Source organism: Ooceraea biroi, chromosome 6, assembly GCF_003672135.1.
Source record: "Ooceraea biroi isolate clonal line C1 chromosome 6, Obir_v5.4, whole genome shotgun sequence".
Classification (NCBI taxonomy): Eukaryota; Metazoa; Arthropoda; class Insecta; order Hymenoptera; family Formicidae; genus Ooceraea; species Ooceraea biroi.
The window spans coordinates 16,292,576-16,314,145 of NC_039511.1; the positions used below are offsets into that span (position 1 = coordinate 16,292,576).

Below are 21,570 nucleotides of genomic sequence, written 5' to 3' on the forward strand. Positions count from 1 at the left end.
CTTTCGTAATCCGATTAAAAATGAAATTACATGATTCGTTACAAAATATGCTTCAATTTTTAATTATTCATATTGCTTGAAAATTCGAATCTTAAAACTGAGTTACATCATTGCAGCAGACTAAATTATTAGAACGTTTGCGACATTCAAACTTTCTTTACGACGTAAATTCTTGAAAGATATTGCTACTTACCTAATTGCTTCGCAGTCAATTTGGAAAGAGCGGAATGTAAATAATCAGGTCGAAGGGCTTTCACAACTAAAACTTTCTGAAAAGTACTAAGTTCATCGTCCGCATAAATGTTAGAAATGTCCTTTAACCAAGAAGGTTTCATCTTAGCAGTCACCTTTAATAAAAATGATAAATGTTATATTAATATTGATATAAATTTCTCGAATATTATGAGAATAACGGATTAATTTAATAAAAGTTTTTCATATACAATTGTGAACATTAAATATTACGTTTCAATGTTTGCCAGGCACGATTATTATAAATTTTGCGAAACATCAAATTCCATAATAATTTGCAAGCTTTTGGCAATCTAATATAATCTTTCTCAGACATCTCTATTATTATATATTTATTATTATTATATATTATTTATTATTATTATTATATATTTCGTTACACACATCAGGTAGAGAGGAACCTAAAGCTCGCACAGCTTCGCGTCGTTCATCCGGTATCCAATCGGGCAATTCGAAGGCCAATTTATCGGTGTTTCCGATCGCTCCATTATCGAACAGGAGATTTCGCTCGACGTCTGACACTGGATTTAACGATAACGCCATGTGCAACGCCAGAGGAAGTCTATGCTTTCTGTAGACCGCCTTTGCGCAATGGTGGAACGTCAGAGTTATCAACCTAATATGGCACAATATGTAATTATGTGACGATTTGATATCAATTTCATAATCAGAATATAATATATAAATGTAAGCTCACCGTTTCTCAATCAGGCTGCGCGACTCTCCTTTCTCTTTATCAACCACGAAGTTATTATCACCCTGCACTGCTTTCAGGCAGATGTCCATATAGACTTCTGTGGAGATGACGTACAGAGGACTGAGGAATGTCAATCCCTTAATAGTCTCGTAAACGTCAGCTGCAAATTGCGCAAACTTTTCGTGCTTTTTAGCTCGCCTAGAAAGAGAAATGACATGAAGAAGATGAAGAATATTAATCTCTGATATAAACCTGAGATATTGATATCAGTTTCTTATCTCCGAATTAAACATTATTAAATATCAATATTTTAAATATTGCATCAATATTCTACTACTAAGGAAATTTAATTTATATTTTCACTTATTCTTTTATTTTCTTATCAATAATATCACAATTTTCTAAATAATCTACATAATTTAAAAAATTTTTGATAATTGCTTTATAAAGTCTTTTAATAATTTGTAGTCCAAAATTTATGTATTTTTCGTTTTAATGTTTTGCGCAATATTTTCCATATGAAATATAGAACTGATATCACTGTCTCTGATTTAAATTTATTAAAAGTTTTCAAAGTACTTCAAAACTTCGTTTAAACTTTGTCTGCTTTCCTCGAGGGCGGTAGCAATTTCTTTTGCCTTGGATTGTGTTGCCTCTAATGAAGATAAGAGCCCTCCTTGTTCATAAGATTCTTGCAACAGATCCTGGCCTCTGGCTGTCGCTAATTGGTGTAATAGTTCCAGCCTGGCCGCGTCTCGTTCTCCGGACAATCTTTCTTCCCTTTCCAAAGCTTCTCTTCTTTGTGCCTCCAACTCCGGTGTTTCGTTTAACAAAAACTTTCCGCGACAAAGTCATTAATTAACATTTTAATATGATTAAATTCTCATTAACAAGAACTTGACTAAAGTATCTTAAGTGTACAACTACTTAAAAAGTTTACTTAGTTTTACTTTTTATCTCTTTCTCAACTGTTTTTATTTTTTAAATTCTATCTTATTTTTGTATTATTTTAATACCGAATTGGCTCCAGTTGTACGCAATTTAGCAATGAATTCCTTTTCGCATACCTTCTCCACAAATCTCTCCGCTAAGCTCTTCGTACCAGTGCCGAGAGTGATCTCACACAATACAGCATCGGCTTCCTTTGGGATATCCTCCAATTTGTCCTTTCTTGTGGCTAGGAAAAGCTGGAAGCCTTGTTGAGCTGGCAAAGTGCGATCGCCCAACCTGAGTGGCTTTTGGCGAATAACCGGTAACAATATTGACGGAAATTCCACCAACTCCTCGATCAAAAGAGCTTTCCCGAAACGCACAGCGAGTTCCAAAGTCGTTAGGAACTTGGAATCTTCAGGATGAGTAATCTCGAGTCTAGAGGCAAAACTACGTTTAATCCAAGATACAGCCACTCCCGAAGGATCAAGGAAGATAGAAACCAAAGGTCCTTTCAATACGCGAGATGCCGCGATTAAACTGCTTGTATCTGCTGGCAAACCCTGTGCTCTCCACAATAATCTCTCGCGCTCAGTTATCAGTGACTTCGTCACCGATATCTTCCAATCGTCATCCCTCTCGGGATCCTACGCAAAGTATTAATTTTTCAGCCATTAGTTCTTGAAACTCAATTGTTTCGTTATGAGTAATCATTATTATATTTAAGACAATTATAATTATGTTAATTATATTAATAAATATTTTTGCAAAATCTGTTTTCGCAGATTTGATTGATATAAATCGGAACAAAGATAACATATTGCTTTTAATTCGATAAAGGAGACTATGTACCTGATATATAAGCAGAGCAGCGGCATTGGCGGCTTCGACGTCCAATCTTTCTTTCCTGGCAGTTAGCTCCTCTAACTGAGCTTGCCAATCGCGATGTTCGGTGTCGAGCTTTTGCAAGAGAGCTCGCGCCGTCGAGAGACTAGACTCGGTAGATTCAGTTCGCAGCTGCAGTTCAGCTGCACCTCTTGTGTGCTCGGCAAGTTCCTTCTGAAGCTGCGCCACGCGACTTTCTACTGTGTTTAATCCAGTTGCCAATTTTTCCAACTGTGTCTCGGCCGCCGTTAATCGCCTTAAATAATACCGAAAATTAAGGCAATTAAAAAATAATAAACCAATTGTTTTAAAAAAATTAATTACACACAAAAGAAAAATCCAAATTAAATAACTAAAAAAAAGAAATTAGATTAGAAATGTAATTAATAAAAAAATTGTGTGCTCATTCAAAAAATAATAATATTAAGAATATGTATATAACATTTTTGCTAACAATTGAAATACATGCGTACTCAGCCAATTGTCGCTGTTCCCGTTCCAGCGGAGCAACTTGCTGCAATATTTGACCATACTGAAGATTAGCAAGAACCCAAGCGGCTAATGGGGCGGCCGCTACTGATGCCCTCTTCGCCGTTTTCTCTTCGAAGCTTTCTGGACGTTCTTTCACTAGCTTGGCAACCGCCTCCAAACTGGCAGATGTGCTGCGCCTTGCATCCCAATTTCTGCGCATTACGAGCAAAAAGAATTAATCCGTCGTGCTTAACAAATGCATCTATAAAACGACACGTTACGGAAACAAAATAAAAATAAGTTAAAAATATTCAGTTAATAACGCTTACCTGATTTCGTCTTTGACACCACGCTTAGCAAGGAAAGTCTTCATGCTGTTCCAAGATGTATCCTTTATGCCCATTAGCCGAAGAACACCCTCGAGCACGTCTCTGACTGGCGCTGGCGGTGCTCTCAATGAACGAACTTCAGCCAACGCGTCGGCACTTATGCCAGCCACTGCTTGAGCAGCTTGTTCCACTAGAGGCTCAACCTTGCCTAATTCTGCCTCTATGTCCCTCTGTATCCGTAAACGGTAAGATTAAGTTTTGCATCTTTAGGCACCTAAAACAGGCCACCTGAATATCTCGGCTGTTATTGGTGATAGAAAAAAATGTGTCAGACCAAACTTGCATGGTTTCGAGGGACACATAATTTGTTCTAAATAGTTTTTTATTAGGTGGACGCGTAGAGGTCATATGAAGGTCAACTTCGTTTTTTTAAATGGTATGATATGTTTTTTTTACGTACCATCTAGTAGAGCGTTTGAAGACGCGCACATTGATCTACGGGTCAAAATCATTCAAGGTCACTGAAGGCTAAAATTTCTAAGTGCTAGAACTTTTTCATTTCTGAGTTTACGGTATTTTCAATAGCAGAGAACTCTAGGCAATATAAAAAATATAGATATCAACAACTCAGAACTTCTCGGAAAAGAAAAAATTTCTAAGGGCTAGAACTTTTTCATTTCTGAATTTACGGTATTTTCAATAGCAGGGAACTCTAGGCAATATAAGAAATAATGATATCATCAACTCAGAACTTCTCGGAAAAGAAAAAATTTCAACGGCTAAAACTTTTTCATTTCTGAGTTTACAGTATTTTTAATATCAGAGAACTCTAGGCAATATAAAGTAAATTATTTTCCTTTGAATGATTTTGACCCGTAGATCAATGTGCGCATCTTCAAACGCTCTACTAGATGGTACGTAAACAAACATATCATACCATTTAAAAAAACGAAGTTGACCTTCATATAACCTATACGCGTCCACCTAATAAAAAACTATTTAGAACAAATTATGTGTCCCTCGAAACCATGCAAGTTTGGTCTGACACATTTTTTTCTATCACCAATAACAGCCGAGATATTCAGGTGGCCTGTTTTAGGTGCCTCACTCTGTATACTTCACACCGACATGAACACATCGCGTTACATCATCTTCAAGGTCTTTAAACGTTGATAAATTTAATAAATCGTTATCGATAAGTGATAAAATCGATATCACCTTACGCCGCGCAACTTCGGTACTCTCGCGTTCCGTGGTGGCCTTTAAGCTTGTCATCTCTCCCCTTTGAGTGGTCGCTCCTCTCATGGTAGCAGTGATTTGCTCCAGAGCAGCATTAGCCCGGCCCTTCTCCACCTTAGATACGATAATATTTTATAATTATAATATTAATGTTTACAGTAGTGTTTTATTATAAAAACAATTATGTGATATGTACGGACCTCAAGTTCTTGACGTTGCCTAGACACGTCGTCCTCCAACTTGGCGACCTGTCCGCCGGCTTCCCTGAGCTTCCCGATACCGGCTTCGAGAGATTGCAATTTCTTTTCGACCTCTTTGCTCCACGTGTCGCGGAGGTGCCTCCAGGTGTGCATCAGAGCGAGGAACCTTGCAGGTGCTCTCTGATGGCGCGGCGCCTGCAAATGAGCTCCAATTATCACTTTCGCGCCAGCCGGAAGCTCCTCGAACTCATTTATCTGCAGAGTGCCTTCCTGAATCGCTAACTTGATCAGTGAACTCTCCCGGGACCACCATTCGTCGGAACCAGGTCCAGATCCGAGCAGCACACAATACCGAAGCAGACCCAAGTGCAACAAATACGATAACTCGATCTCTTCCGTATCCATGATCACTACTATTCGCAGATACTTGCGCAGACCTGCAAAATATCATCAATCGTTCATGTCGATTGTTGACGATTGGCAGACGATTAGTTACATTCTGTTGTACTGAATAACGTACGATGGTACAAATACTGCTCCAATGTTCCTTGAAAATCTTCTCTTTGAGCCATGTCGGCTAGCGGTGCGACTAACGCGTCGAGTTCCTCCGTCGTGAAGAGACCCGGAACTTCCCCTCTGGACACTATAGCGCTCACCAATACGACCAGAGTGTCTTCTCTGGCGTGATGTTCTTCCAACAGAAGCAGAGTGGGTTGATTCTCAATGCCCGCAGCTTGCACCGCACTCTTTATCGCTGCTTTACCGCGTCCTGCAAAGATTATTAACGGATGCAACAAAGTACAATAATAAACATCGCGCTTTTGTAGATTACAGTTCATCTTACGGTACCAGGTCCTGAATCGATCAGTCGAAGGGAAGAGAAGGTTGCGGCCAGTTTAACTGCCGACCTCCTGCCCGCTCCTGGTCGTCCAACGAGAATCATGCCGCGAAAATTGCATCCTACTGCCCAACACAGTCCTACCAAAAATGTAATATTATTATTTAAATTATTATATTATCATTATATATATTTATACATATATGTCATACTAATGAGTAAAAAGATCATTAAGATACAAATTCAAGATATAAATTCAAAAACAGATTTGGACTATCTTTTTAGGAGATTTTACTTGTTAAATATATACGTAGTAATTTATGCAAATAATTTAATATTTAATGATTTAATGACTGTGAGAAATTCTTTTTACGATTAATTCTCAAGATATTTTCTGCAGTATACATGTGTAACAATCCTATGAGTAAAACCAAATTTAATTACTTGCCAGCTACTGTCTCCAAAAAGTAAGATGAAATCGGTGCTTGTATCGGTTGACCTTCTCTCGCACATTTGGCAGCTGCATTGATGATCTCTTCTCTCCATTGTTCTCTACTCATAGGATACAATCCAATGTTTGCGCTCTTCCACACATATATGTCGTTTTTGAAGTCCTTTATTTCAGAGTCTTTTGAAGTTAATAAGGATTTCCATCGTGTCAATGCCTTGGGCGTCAGTCTAGGTAAAAAGAAGAATATACTTATTATGTTGTTAAAACTATTATAGTGTTCCGCTAACTTAATCTTCATTTAGAGGAACAATTAGTTTTTAAAGAAACTTACAAAGCAACAAATTGTTTTCCTTGACAACTTTTTTACAACATATGAGCAAGAAATAATAATATGAAGTAAAACTGATTCTGCTCATTTTGTTCCGCTAATTTAAACGACGTGAAACGAACCTCGCACGAAATAGCCGATGTCCGATATCTAACAACTGACGAGTAATATCCACTTCGCTTTCGGGTATAGGATAATATTTCAAGCGTCTTGCCCACGAGATAACATCCTTGAGAGTCCATGCAAGAGAGGATTCTTGAGCGGAACACGCAAATCGAAAAGCTTCCAAAATGCTAGGCTGCATTCGGACGATCCAAGATTCCGCCATAACAAAGTCAACTTGCTTTAATGAAGTTCTTAAATGGAGCTCGAGGATTGCTGCAACATCTCTTTGACTTGGATGTCTGTAATAAATATTATACATATCTGAATATATAATCATAACATAAATATCTGAATAACATCTCTATAATTTAAAAATCAATCATTTGATTTAAAAAGACTATAATTTCTAAAATACCAATCTCTTTTTTTAACGCCTGTTTTGACTTACATATTTTTATGCAAAGAAACTACTCACTCTAGATAATAAGTTGCAAATAAGGCTTCAAGTCGTGGGTGCAATCGAGTGGACACATCGGCAGTGCATATGATCGTTAAGGACACTTTAGAAAATACAAGATCATCCTCGAGGAATCCTTCTTCTTGAAGTAATTCTCTCACCAATTCCTAAAAACAATAATTTGGTTAAGGAAGTGGGATAAAATTTTTATCTTTTATTAGAATAATTAGATTAAAAAATTCTATCGGAAACGCAATACAAAAGAACTTTATTATTCCTTTTCATTATTCAACTTCATTTTCGTGGATGTGTCTAATACTAAATTTACTGCTATCAGATTGTTAAGAGTTGTGATTTATAGAGTAGGAAATTAAAGAAGTTGATTTGATCATACCTGTAAATCTTTAGCAGCGAGATGCATATCTTCCAAGATAAGAAGCAAACGAGAGCCACTTCTCGGTTTATACATTCTTCCCTGCGAAGAAGACTCCAAACGTAAGCAAGCTTTTTTCAAACGAAGACTGAGATCATCTGGACCGTAAAACGAAGATCCTCTCACTATGGTTACGGTATCGGAATTCTTAATTCTCGATAACGCAACGTTGATCAAGGCACTTTTTCCACAAGCTTCCGGGCCGCGGATCATAATCGGATGACCATCTTCTATCCAGGGCAGAATAGCTGCTGATGCTTTCTTAAGGCGATCTGCAAAGCATGCAAAAAATGTTTAAACATGCACGAGTAATAAAATTTTATGTATTTTATTATGTAGCTTGTATTATACCTGAAATTGAAATGGGACCATCATCAGTGTCAACAGACTCGTACGTATTGTTGAAGGATACGAGTCGGTCAGTTTCACTGTCATACAGAACAGCGTTTGGCTTTTGTGGATCAGGACACCTGAGTATAAGCAAATCGTTATTATTAGAACGATAAAATTGATTAACAATCAAAAATATTAGAGACAGACAAAAGAATCGATCACTCGCCAACTATCAGTCGATCCATAGATAATCTTCGCGAGGTCGTCTCTAGATTGCGGATCTTTGATTTGGCCGCACAGCGAGGCTAGAAGAGCTTGAGTGGTTTGAGCAAACGTTTGTGCTTTACGAAGATGACAGAACGCGGCAGCCATCAAACCGGATGCGGACGAGCCTTCGGTATTTATTTTCAGGGTTTCGTCGATGCATGAGCACAAATGGGCGTTCGTGATCTCCGCGGCCGTTGAAGAGAACTCTTCTAATCGCCGTGGCACCAGCAAGGACGTTGATCTCGTCGATCCAAGATGCAGAACGCCCAATCGCGAAACCGTCGCCGGACTGGCACCGGCGAGCTTGTGGGTCTCAAAAATAAACCTATTTTACAAACGTAATTAACATGATTGATCAATTAAATGCTGCAAACGTGTAATTCATAAAGATTTTGATATTCGCTCAAAGCAAGTATTTATTTTACATGGTTCACTGAGATCGATGATATCACCACGCGTTATAAATATTGTTATAAACATATAATAATTATTATTAATCCACATTTACCTCGTGTCGCTGCCAAGTTTAATTCCTATTCCATTGGGTAACGTCAACAGTCGATTGTCGTCCAGGGCTGAGTTCAATGCTTCCGCCCATTCTGGTTCAACATCCCCGTTGCAAATGATCCAGGTCCCGGAGTTTCCAGCAGATGTTACAGCACTCGACAGAACGCCCTCCTTCCACTCCCTGATTGCATGCGAATATTTGTTGTTATTGCAATTTTAATAAAAGCCAATTTGTTTCTAAGATTTGCAAACAAAATGTGTCTGAACAAGTTACCTCGTTCGTGGATTTACTTGTCCTAGTAATCTACTCTTTGGTACCGCGCCAGGATAAACGGCGATCTGTTGCACAGATTCACCAATCTTCGCCAACGCTTCGGCCAAGCACGATCTAATCAATGTTTTCCCACTACCCGGTGGACCCACTATGGCAACACCAGTTCTGCTTTGTAACAGGTCATTCAACTGAACGCATCTGTTGGCAATCTCCTTCGTCAGTCCTCGATCCTCGCAGATCTTCAATAACGTGACGGGCAAATTTTCGTTTTCCATAAAATCAGACAAGGATGGATCGGTCTTTGGAAAGAGATCGTCTAACAGCGACAAAAATTTCGTCGTATCTGCCTCCGTCAGCTTTGGAAGGGTCGATGCCTTGATTGAAATGAGAAGTCTGCCAAGAAGAGAAATTTTTTTACTTTTAACGAATTAAAAAATACATATTTATGCAGAGTGCATTCTAATGAGAGAAATAATTAAGTAGTAAAATATTAATATTGTATAATAAAGATAGGGTACAAAGAAAAGGATTTACAAAAGACATAAAATAAAATATCTGATGAAATATGAGATAATTATATCACAATTGTCTTTTTATCACTTAATTCCGGATAAGTGGTACGTTCGTTATCAAAGTGAAATCAGGCACGTAAAGATTATCATGAAGATTATTTAAGCGATTATCTTCACAAACTTCCACGTGCAGATACTAAGAAACTGGATGCTGATAATATATTTTACTGATATAAGTAATGTCTAAAATTATCGAGAAATTTTAATCGCTTAAATATCAGATAAGACATTAACAATTAAGATTATTAAAAATAAAATCAATACCTCAATGTTAATTCTATTAATCAAATTCACGCGCGACCTAAAGATTTTTTATTTCTAAAAGATTTAGAGACTGTTGAATATACCTGGTGGTCTCATCGACATTAGCAATTGGATGTAACGTGTCGAGCACTGATTTGAGCGCCCTAAGACCCCAATCGTAATGTGGCTGTTCGGAGAGCATGGTTCCAGCAATGTCGAGGGCTTCCACAAGTCGTTTGCCGAGAGTGGTCGCTTCCACAAAGCCGGCACACTCCAGCAAAGTTCTAACGATGTCTGACTTGTCCGGATGTGCCATGCTAATAGGTCTGAACAGCCTCGCCAAGGAATCCGGCAGTTTGTGCCTGCCTCCGTACTCGACACCAGCTGGATTCATCGTGATGAAGATGCAGCAATGCGGATCCAACTTGATCTTCTGATCACCCAGCGAGATATCGGATGAACCGTTGCGAAGTGCTTCCTGAAGTGGTCCCACCAGCATCGCTACCGCACTCAGGGTGTCTTCCTCGAGGCGGTTAAATTCATCGAAGCAGCCCCAGGCACCAGCTTGTGCTAGGCCACCTAAGATGCGTTTCATGCTGCCGGTATCCATTCCTGCCACAAATTGTCTGTTTAATCTCAATGATCATTTTTATATTTAACCAACGATAAGCATTGACATATATACAGGGGTGAGGCACCTAAAACAGGCCACCTGAATATCTCGGCTGTTATTGGTGATAGAAAAAAATGTGTCAGACCAAACTTGCATGGTTTCGAGGGACACATAATTTGTTCTAAACAATCATTCAAGGTCACTGAAAGCTAAAATTTCTAAGTGCTAGAACTTTTTCATTTCTGAGTTTACGGTATTTTCAATAGCAGAGAACTCTAGGCAATATAAAAAATATAGATATCAACAACTCAGAACTTCTCGGAAAAGAAAAAATTTCTAAGGGCTAGAACTTTTTCATTTCTGAGTTTACAGTATTTTTAATAGCAGAGAACTCTAGGCAATATAAAGTAAATTGTTTTCCTTTGAATGATTTTGACCCGTAGATCAATGTGCGCATCTTCAAACGCTCTACTAGATGGTACGTAAACAAACATATCATACCATTTAAAAAAACGAAGTTGACCTTCATATGACCTATACGCGTCCACCTAATAAAAAACTATTTAGAACAAATTATGTGTCCCTCGAAACCATGCAAGTTTGGTCTGACACATTTTTTTCTATCACCAATAACAGCCGAGATATTCAGGTGGCCTGTTTTAGGTGCCTCACCCTGTATAAACAGAGAAGGATTAGATAATAAATGATTAGTTGCGTTTCACAAATCGAAGGATATTATTCTTACCTTCATCGCAATTGAAAACGAGGACTAGTCTACCCAAGATAGATGCTAACGCTTTGACGCTCTCGGTCTTCCCAGTTCCGGCGGGACCGGTCGGACTTCCACCCAAGCCGAGCTTCATAGCTTGCGTGAGAGCCAAGAAACATCTTTCCGTCAAGGGTGTTCTCACTAAGCCAACAGACGCTCCTTGATACTCGAAGCGATACGGTAACTCTGCACCGGCACATCGTACTATGCATGCACCTTGATTCTTTAAAATACGATTATATAATATAATGTAATAAAATACTATATAGCTTTTTCAAATGAAACTTACTGTTCTATAGCTCCTCAATTGTCTATACCACATCCAACCGGCATTCTCGCCAGTTGCAACGATTTTCAATAACATTCTAGCCACCTGCAAGTGATGAACGGTGTCCAAAAGAAGACCGCGAGCTTTCAGCGCAGTCAATTTGTCGCCAGCATCCTCCAATCCTCTATATCTTGCTCTCTGCGTTTCCAGAAATTCAACAAATTTCTGCAAAGCTGCTTGACCTTCTTTTAAAGCATATTCGCAGCGCTCGGTGAAAGCTATCCTTCCCGTTAGTAGTAATATCTGGAAATAATTAAAATTATAAAAATAGTAATCTAGCAAAAATAGTATCGATCGATGTATAAAACGTAACACATTACTTGTGTAGGATAAACGGACGGATCAGGCGCGGAATCGTTTAAACATTTCTCTAGATTCTGACGAAGAGTATTTTTTATTCCATTCTCAAGATTATGCAACCATCGTGGTAGTGGTTCAGTGAGATCAATAGCTTCTACTAGTTTTAGTATTTCTCCTTCAGGTGATATTATCGCCGTCAATGTATTATTCTCTTTTTCTACTGAACCCACACCGTGAAACAGCTTTGGTAGATGAGCTTCTAAACCTCTTCCGCTGCCTGATACCAATTCTAAAAGATCCTCGTCGCTGAGGAAGTATAATCTTGGATAAGCTGCTCGTTTCTCCTATAACATGAAAGCTGCTTTAGATACTTACGTTATTAAAACGAATGTTTTTATTTTCTTGTAGAATCTTATTTATTTAGTTACAGAGTAAATCGGATAAAATTATATAAGATATTATGTAACTATTATTGACGACAAAGAAAATCTGTCCGTGGTATATCCTGTACATACATTCGCGAATAACTATTTCTTCGTTATTAAATTTTACCTCTAAAAATTCATCCAAACTTTTCTGACACCTGTCCAGCAGATCCTTTAAATTTACTAAAGTTGGTAAAGAAAGTCCTCTCAAGGATAGTACTCTAGGATCTCGAGATACTTCTCCTATAAGATACCTAAAAATTTGCATAATACAATACAAATTAGTGTTTAAATGTGATGTAAAGAGAAAAAAATAATATAAGAAAATCATTATAAGATTAGATATATAAAAGTTTGTAATTATATTCTACTATTGTAATAAGAAAATATCGCAAATAATTAATAATGTACGTATTTATGTTTTTGAGAAAATAGGCAAATTTGATTTGATCTTGATTTTATGTTCTTCTGCTTTCATTTTTACAGTACTCTTTTACAGATATCCTTATAATTACGGACCTAAATTCCTTATCAGCCCTTGACCATCGTCCAGAGTCACTAGGAGCTGCTCCACTCCCGTAGACAGGATCCAGATAGATCCATTTCCTCTGGACAGTGCTAAGAACTTTAATTCTTTCTTCAAGTTCTAATAGGGATGCTTCGGAGCGTGCTACTCTGGATGCAAATCTGTCGTGCCCTGATGTACCTTTCGTTCCTTCCAGCAAGAGCCTTAATTCCTCTATTAATAATTTAATATAAAATGAAATATCTGAATTATGTCATATGAAGAAAAATGTGTAAAATTCTATATAATAAGTTGCCAATTATTTACAAATTAAAGGCTAGAAATTGACGATGTTTTGTCAGAAATATGTCACAGTAGCTGTACATGTATATTTTTTTAAAGAAATTTAAAAGAGATTCGTTTTAACTGCGAAAACGTCAAGAAAAAATTAAGAAGCAAACGTCAGGTAATAGTAGACATGTCGCACCTATTTTCGTTAACAAACTTCCGTAATCTCCTACGAGTAAGATTGCGATATTCTTGCTGTCAGTGGATTCTTGTAACGGAAGCGACGCTGTATTCTCCCAAATCTCCAGATCCATTAACGCTTGTCGAATCCCGCTCTCTGCGACTGCTCGTTTCGTTATTTCCTGAGAACGAAGAAACACGTATTGCACACTATATTGTGAACACTTGATTACTGACTGAAAAGCAACTATATCTCTACTCGATGAGAGTTAATAATCTTAAAATTATTATGCTTTTACCTTCACTTGGTTCTCATTTTCTTTCAACATTTTTGCGCAAGCGAGCAAGTGACCTAAAGTAATATCTCGTGGATTTTCGACTTTCAAGCCTAGTATAGGAATTAATTCTGTCCAGTGTTCGTCGGCAATCTCGTCTCCACGTAGCAGTTGAATAGTTTCGATCGTAGATCTGATTTCATTAATCTTCTTCCCGACGAAGGTATCAGCCTCCATGTTATCCTGCAAACGAATCTTATTTTGCCAAGAATCAAGCCAGTCGTGGAGTCTCGGCAATCTTCTTCTCGCCACGGACCATTCTTCAGTTTCCTGATTTTTCAGCTCCTCCAAAAACTCAGACTGAAATCTACAATCGCGCATCGTACGTACGTTTGTCATTGTTAATCGTTGCTTGAAAATTACTTTTTGTTAATATAATAAATTACGGAAAAATTTCTAGTTTTAAAAATATCCAGTTTTTTTGCCAGAATTGCCTTCCATTCCACAAACCTGAAATTTGACTCCTCGGTCTCTAACTCCCGTTCAAATTGCGACATATTAATATCCTCGTCTTCCAGGACATTTTCGAGATCCAGGGATATTCTTTTGCAATCTGCTTTCAAAGAATCCATCTGTCCATTTAAATTGATCCAACGTTCCTTCATCGAGATCAACCAGTCAAGTGTGAGGTTCTCCGATCTCGTAGACCATTTCGCTTGCCATCTTTCTCTTTCATCTCTCAGAGCTATCGCTCTATGACGAAGATTAACTTTCGCATCCTCCAATAGACGTGCCATAACAGCCTTGTGCTTTTCCAAACGATCTCCCAAGTCCTGCCAAGCGGCGTAAGCCGCGTTAACACCTGTAAAATAAGAATATCGACAGTTACGTCAAACTATGAACTCAAAAACAAGGAGCAGACAAGTCCAAGCAATATAAAAGTAATTTTTTCTTTTTTTATAGTTTTTATAATAATAGAATAAAATTTACAAGTATGTTTAATATCGAGCAATTAATATTAAATAAGTGAATTTAATGTTTGAGGAAATTAACAAAATTTGCAAATTTTATTTGACAGAATATTACCGTCGAGTTTTTCACTAGTCCATGCAGCCATAACTTTGGCGAGCACAGCAACAGCCTCCATCTCTTCAGCAATGCTAGCCGATTGTTGTTCGATACGGGCGTGAGCTTCGTGAACTAGTCCGACCTCTTCCACATCGCGTGGTCTACGTTCAAGTTCCTTAGACGCGAAAGATAGGAAATCCACAACGGCTACCAGCCGCGAAGACGCTTCCGCTCTTAAATCGGAGCACAGGCGTTCCCAATAGTGGCGGGATGCGGTCTCTAAATCGTTCCTCGTCGTTGCAGTGTCGACGCATATGCATAAGATTTTGACGTCACAACCTCGTAACTTTCCAACCTGTGCGCAAAAGATTCAACAATTTCCCATAATTACTCTTTCTTTTTATTTGACTGAAGATATTGTTATTTTATTCAAGATTGCAACAGTCTGCTTATCTCACTATTGTAGGTGACACTTGCCTCTTGAGCCCATTGCTTGGCCTCCTTGAAAGCTTTCGCCCATTCCTGAGGAGATTTACCTTTCAACCTAAAAATTTATAAATATATAAATATAATATAAGTGAATAATATAAAATAATTAATCATGCAAGAGCTATCGCATGATTTACTTTCCAAAACGAAACGAATTGCCTTAAAATTAATCACGCGATAAAGTTGCAATTGATTTTATGAGAATTCTATAAAATGTTACAAGTAAAAATTTTAATTATAATTTAAAATTACTTATTACAATGTTTAGGGATGATTTACCATTCCTTAATATTTATATTAGCCGGCGTTGCTAGATTTAGCCACTTGGTCCTGAATAATTCGAGAGTGGACAATGCAATCTCGATTTGTTTGTAAACGCCGCTGAAAAGATAAGCATTCTTCTGTACCAAATCGCCAAAGTGTGCATCAGCGACGTCTCCTACACCTCGGAAATTCATCGGAATGGACAACGACCGGCGTATAGCGGAGTATAACTTCGCGCGAATGTCCTCGAGCGGTGGTCTCCATTGTAAGGATCCGTCCCGGAAGGTGAGTTCCACACGAATCTCAGGCAGTTTTCTCGACAAGGATGGCAAAGCATTTCTAAAGCAAATATCCATTAATAAATTGAGAAATCTTTTATATGAAATTTTTTTAAACGGAAATGAAAAATGACTATAATACTTTCATGAAATTGAGATTTGTTGTTGATAGAATTTTATTGATTATTAAAAAATTATTATTACTAAAAAAATTAATCTAATTTTTTTAGATTGCTAAGTTATCGCTGTACCTGTATGCAATACCTAACGCCTTCAAGAGTTGCCGATCCCAATGCAGCTTCCAAGCCTTCGCATTACCGTACTCAGAATCCACCGCGTCGACGATCGCTCTCATGTTTATTAGCGTCTCCTTCCATATATTTTGATTTCCGACCAGATGCACAGCATCACCTTTCAACAGATTTGACACGTAGTCCCGCAACGTAGTGTGCTTCGAGATCAATTCCGAGTTTTGTCGTGCGAATTTTACCACCTGCGTAATTTATTCGATTAAACATATCACAAAGTTACTTGGCAGTTATATCTCTCATTTGTCATAAATGCCTAGTAATTTTTTTCCAATTGCTACGAGAAGTATTATTTTTATGAAAAAGAAAGAAACCTAAATCCTCACCAACTCTTTCAATCGAGCAGTATACACATCGACCAGATGAGGGTCGGACCAAACAACACCCGATTGCTGCTGAACGGCTCGCGCCAATTCAAGGGCTATCGCCAGCATAAGCGGTCTTTGGGAGGGTACCATACGATCGCCAATCGTGTTATGAAAGGTAGCGACTTGCTGAAGAGCTCTAGCTCGCCCTGCTAAAGACGCGGCTCTTTCCACTAGGTCTCTAATCTCTCTCGGCAGTTCGATCCCCTCGCCGGACAACGCTCTGGCTTCTCTGATCAGAGTCATCAATCGAGGATCATATGTCACTCGCATCATACTGGTACCGGTAAGCTCAACAACTGGTGAATCGGTGCCCAAAGTTAATTCCTTTCTGTCTATATCATTTTTGGTGTTGTCTATCTGTAAGTGAAGATGTCAATCAATTTCTTAATAAGCGAGTTTGTAAGCAGCGCAATTAAAATGCATAGCGTAATCCATGGTGTATATAAGAATTTAATATAAATATATGTCTATTTATGTTAAGTAAAAGTGAATAAGAATTACCCATGTTTCAACCAAATCCCGTTTTCTTTCTTCGGCTTCTTTCAAAGCACTCGATAGCCGCGTCGCCACATCCTCGTATCCCGGCAGATCAGCAAGCAGCTCTTTTCCTAATTTAGCCAGGCTCTCAAGCCGTACTTCCGAAGATCTGGCAGCTTGAACCTCTTGTAGCACTTTGGGAGCGTCCAAAAGATTTTCCGTATCGGGACCAGCCAAGCGATTCTCTGTAATTCAATCCACTCTTAAAAAAGCCGTGTTAAATCAAATCGAAATCATTGTTGTCTCTTTTCTGCGACGCTGATTGGAAATCTCGATTCGCGTTGTACGTTATGTTAAGTTTAGATTACCATCGCGTGGCTGTCTTACAATTAGCGTGGAGGTTAATACTTTAGTAAAGTGTGATAATTGTGCATCTAAAAAAGTATAATAAATAATAGATGAATACTATTATTCGAAAACGTTAAATAGCGCGCGCCTGTGTTGTATTGGTAACAATATAAATATCCTAGAACTCCTCGGAAAAAGAAATAAATTTTAATGGCTATAACTATTTCATTTATTGTTTTAACGAATTTTAAATCATCGAGAACTCTAGGCAATATGCCAAATACCAATATAAATAGCATAGAACTCCTCGGAAAAAGAAACAATTTCTAAGGGCTAGAACTTTTTCATTTCTGAGTTTACGGTATTTTCAATAGCAGAGAACTCTAGGCAATATAAAAAATAATTATATCAACAACTCAGAACTGCTCGGAAAAAGAAAAAATTTCTACGGGCTAGAACTTTTTTATTTCTAAATCTAAAGTGTTTTCACTCGCCGAGAGCTATTCGCATTATGCCAAATAACAATATAAATAGCACAGAACTCCTCGGAAAAAGAAAAACCTTTTAATGGCTAGAACTTTTTCATTTGTTGTTTTAACGAATTTTAAATCATCGAGGATTCTAGGCAATATGCCAAATAACAATATAAATAGCACAGAACTACTCGGAAAAAGAAAAAAATTTTAATAGCTAGAACTTTTTCATTTCTAAAATCTAAAGGATTTTCAATCGTCGAAAACTCTTCACAATATGCCAAATCCACTCTTAAAAAAGCCGTGTTAAATGTCTTCGCGTGGAGGTTAACAATTTGGTAGAGTGTGATAATTGTGCATATAATAAATAATAGATGAATAGTATTAGTCGAAAACATTATTAATATTTAAAAATAAAATGGTACGCGCATAGCGCGCGCCTGTGTTGTACTAGTATTTGTAAAAAACACACTAAATAATCGCAAGAAAAAATTAAATTATGCACATTAGCGTCTCTCTGATATTGTATTAAAAGAAAAAATTATTAAAAGGAACAATATGTAACAAATGATAATGTTATAGATGACTACATTTACCGATTAGATCAGGATACACCGTGAGCAGCGATTCTCGTTCTCCGCGCAATTCTCTTTTAAGTCCTTCTCTCTTCATTAGTTCGCTGTACTTTCCAAATTCGGCTACCAAAGCATTCGGAGTAGTCGTGTCAGCAATGTGATTTTTCAGCTTTTGAGCAACACGTTCCTCAGCTGGCACCAGGCCTTCCTCAATTTTGCGTCTCAATCTGTCCCACTCGTCATCTCTCTCGTCATCTCCCAACACAACTACATCGTAATTTTTTAACACTTTTAACACATTTTTAACACTTATGTAGATTATTATAAAAATGGATTAATGAAGAAACTGCTGATTTTTAATATACATTTTGAATTATTTTAGTCATTTATCATTAAACAATTTGTGACGCGGAAGAAGAGAAATTATTTAGCCGATTCCAATTTTAAGAGAAAAATTAATGTACAATATTTCTACAATAAAATTTTTATAATAAAATTCTGTAATATAATAAAAAGATAGACCTTTCGTGTCATCGAAGATTTGGAGCAATTTATCGATACCGAGTCCAGATCTTTCATTCGGAGTTAGAAGTCTGCTCAATTGACGATGCTGTGCACGCAGCTCGGACAATTGTCTGGGGATTACAGCTGTGTTTATTATCGATTCCAAATAGGTTTCTTCTCATCATCACGCATCATTGCCTACCTGAGGTTTTTGCCAAGCTTTGAGCATTTTCCGGGTACGAAGATCGCGCCACGCCAAGGATGAAGCGAATGATGTGGCCAGAAAAGCTCCGTCAGTTTATGCGTAGCGTTCACCCATTTCTCGCATATTGTCGCTCCAAGTACAACCATTTCGTCCTTTGCACGTGTATCCGTCGCATCAACCTATCGCAAACATGGTAATCGACGTGTATTTATTTCTAAACAATTATAAATTTTATGAAAATTTTTAAGTAGTCCATTTTTTAAATCTTGATTGTAGTAATATTAATTAATATAGATAAATAAAGTCAATGAATTAACGAGAAAGAATTTATGAATTAACATACTGCGCCGATATAATTCTGTATCAATTGTACTAATTCGTTGCCGATCACATCGAGAAACGATTTCATTCGGTCTTCTGTATACGCAGGTCCCCCTAGTTTCCACAAATCATCCACAAATACGGAAATGGCCTCGCAAGCCTCTTCTACAGCAATTAATCCATCTCTGTATGCAATAAAAGAAGCAGTAAGCTGTGTAATAAAATATATTAATTTAAGATATTTTAACTATCACGTTCTTAATAATCGATTTTTGATTCTTTTCGTAAGAGAATGTAAGAGATTGTAGCCCCAAGAGAAACAATAAACATATACTCCTGCTACTATTTCTTCTCATATTTGACACCACAAACTCGAAAGTACGACAAAGCAATTATCGCACCTCGATACGGCAGCATTCTCAAGCTCGACTCTGATGTTCTTCACCGATTTTTCAGCATCCTCGCAGATCGTTTTCTCATGCGAGCGTTTCACCTCGTCCCGTCTCTTCCTCCAAAACTCCTCCTCTTCTGTGACGGTGGTCGAAAATCCGGAACTAAGTAGCTTCTCCTCCAATTTCTTCAGACATGACGTACTTAATCCGGACGATCGAAGGGTCGGCGCCCATACCTGTCGGAGGCCCTCGATCAATACCGATCCATCCCCGCAACCGGTGGAGGCCACTTGGACCACATCGTGAAAGTTCTCCTCGGTAACCACCGCCGCTGTCACCTGCATGCATTTTTGCACTATCAGCAAGTATAAACGGCGTTGTCCCGATGATGGTTGTCGTATTGTGGCTTTCTAGAGGATGCTTTCTATCGCCGGGATGGAGTCACGCTCATCAGCGAGCATGACGACGATTAGAGATCAAAGAGAATAGAGAGAAATTAGAGATCAACGAGGAGAAATGCACAAAGGCATGGTGACACACGTATGGGATAATCATCATTACGAGAAAAGGGGTGCTTCATCATTCCGATCTTTTCGACTTATAACATCGGTCTGTCTGTCTCTCCACGTTTCTATTATTCTATTATTAGAATAATAATATTATAACAATATATTTATCTATTCGTTATTAATGTACTTTTAAAATAAGAACTCTATCGCGTACCTTAAAGAAGACCAGCGTGTTTTTACCAGTCGACAGATCGGTGCTTAATTTTAAGCGGGCTTTCTTCCGGTCCGCGTCGATCGGCCTGGCACACAGAGTTCTACATGACGACTGCTCCAGGAAACGGTCAAGGATTTCCTGATCCTCAATATCCTCTCCATCAGGTCGCACGGACGTGTTGAAGAAGTGCCCCGCCGTAGAGACTATCAGAGATCTCCGTTTATCAGCGATCACCATGTCGCTCGATTTCTACGCGGATTTTTTTCGCGGGATGAAAAATCACGAGCCCTGTGCCCGGTTAGTTTCACGAGGGACAGTGTCAAGCATGGAACCAGGAGTCGATACCATGTCGGCTCTGCCAGGTCGTCACGACGACCAATGACCAACACACAACAGCTGTCACTATCGTTACATGCATGGTCGCACGTGCGCAAATGCGCGTGAAGCTACTCGAATCTGTCACACAGATTACAAATATATATATAGTGTGTAAATTATATATTTTATATGGAATCTCTAGAAAAATTGTTCATGAGTACTTACAAGCAATCTTGTGACTATTTTTATTATATTTATCTATATTTATAATGTATATTTATATGTATATAAGCATTATTGAGCTTTTATACTATACGTTATCTATAAAAATTTAAACATAAAATCAATTATTCGTCTCCCAGCATCGCTCATACATTAAAATATGCTTTCATAAGCGGTGTAATGCATTATCAGGCAGTCTCTGAACTGCTCCTCATCAACTAGCGCCCACGGCTTCAAAGAATTTAAAAAGCTCTCATAGATGTGGCTCAAGCAGTAGCTTCCACGTGTTTGATAAAAACGTCCAACAGTATTATGGAAGAGGATAATTATTTTAATCGTTGATAACCGCCACATGTATCATGTAAGAAATACAGAACGATCTTCCTCGCTCTCTCTCTTTCAGAAAAGAGGGAGAACTTCAGAAAAAATCTCTGAGAAAAATCGAGAGAGATCAGAGATTTGGGTCAGTCAAAAAGTTCAGTTCGATTTTTGCGTCATATTGTACTGCGTTGCATTCAGTAGAAACCAATTAGTCGTCAACCAAGTAATCACCATCATAAATCATTGTCTATAATTAGATACTATTGTCTATGATCTAGATATTATTAACATTCTTGCCTGTATTACATGTATGTATCAGCTATTGAAAATCGATTCGAACTTTTTGACTGACCCAAGGTCAGTCGAAAGGAGAATATGTCAAGTATATAACGACATTCTAGAACGTAAATTTTCCTTCAGTT

At 38.0% G+C, this 21,570-nt stretch overlaps 1 protein-coding gene across 1 annotated transcript in view; it reads right to left on the minus strand.

The window, feature by feature from the left end:
• The window catches only part of LOC105284540 (cytoplasmic dynein 2 heavy chain 1), a 23,901-nt gene extending 3,356 nt beyond the window's left edge, over positions 1-20,545 (minus strand). Inside the window, exons 1-41 of the mRNA XM_011348152.3 lie at positions 20,288-20,545; positions 19,574-19,902; positions 19,195-19,357; positions 18,849-19,030; positions 18,665-18,777; positions 18,164-18,409; positions 16,771-16,991; positions 16,228-16,626; positions 15,845-16,086; positions 15,331-15,654; positions 15,040-15,106; positions 14,581-14,917; positions 14,005-14,356; positions 13,519-13,861; positions 13,239-13,401; positions 12,766-12,985; positions 12,374-12,500; positions 11,842-12,165; positions 11,483-11,764; positions 11,170-11,416; positions 9,916-10,423; positions 8,997-9,389; positions 8,724-8,903; positions 8,175-8,540; positions 7,967-8,085; positions 7,577-7,887; positions 7,201-7,349; positions 6,743-7,024; positions 6,290-6,519; positions 5,853-5,981; positions 5,524-5,772; positions 5,004-5,440; positions 4,783-4,917; positions 3,565-3,794; positions 3,238-3,447; positions 2,732-3,020; positions 2,017-2,526; positions 1,529-1,785; positions 950-1,147; positions 637-868; positions 194-347 (exon numbers count right to left, since the gene is read on the minus strand). Coding sequence (XP_011346454.1) covers positions 194-347; positions 637-868; positions 950-1,147; positions 1,529-1,785; positions 2,017-2,526; positions 2,732-3,020; positions 3,238-3,447; positions 3,565-3,794; positions 4,783-4,917; positions 5,004-5,440; positions 5,524-5,772; positions 5,853-5,981; positions 6,290-6,519; positions 6,743-7,024; positions 7,201-7,349; positions 7,577-7,887; positions 7,967-8,085; positions 8,175-8,540; positions 8,724-8,903; positions 8,997-9,389; positions 9,916-10,423; positions 11,170-11,416; positions 11,483-11,764; positions 11,842-12,165; positions 12,374-12,500; positions 12,766-12,985; positions 13,239-13,401; positions 13,519-13,861; positions 14,005-14,356; positions 14,581-14,917; positions 15,040-15,106; positions 15,331-15,654; positions 15,845-16,086; positions 16,228-16,626; positions 16,771-16,991; positions 18,164-18,409; positions 18,665-18,777; positions 18,849-19,030; positions 19,195-19,357; positions 19,574-19,902; positions 20,288-20,524 — 10,486 coding nt within the window. The 5' untranslated portion in view covers positions 20,525-20,545. The remainder of the gene's footprint in view (positions 1-193; positions 348-636; positions 869-949; positions 1,148-1,528; positions 1,786-2,016; positions 2,527-2,731; positions 3,021-3,237; positions 3,448-3,564; positions 3,795-4,782; positions 4,918-5,003; positions 5,441-5,523; positions 5,773-5,852; positions 5,982-6,289; positions 6,520-6,742; positions 7,025-7,200; positions 7,350-7,576; positions 7,888-7,966; positions 8,086-8,174; positions 8,541-8,723; positions 8,904-8,996; positions 9,390-9,915; positions 10,424-11,169; positions 11,417-11,482; positions 11,765-11,841; positions 12,166-12,373; positions 12,501-12,765; positions 12,986-13,238; positions 13,402-13,518; positions 13,862-14,004; positions 14,357-14,580; positions 14,918-15,039; positions 15,107-15,330; positions 15,655-15,844; positions 16,087-16,227; positions 16,627-16,770; positions 16,992-18,163; positions 18,410-18,664; positions 18,778-18,848; positions 19,031-19,194; positions 19,358-19,573; positions 19,903-20,287) is intronic.
• Positions 20,546-21,570: the final 1,025 nt, after the last annotated feature.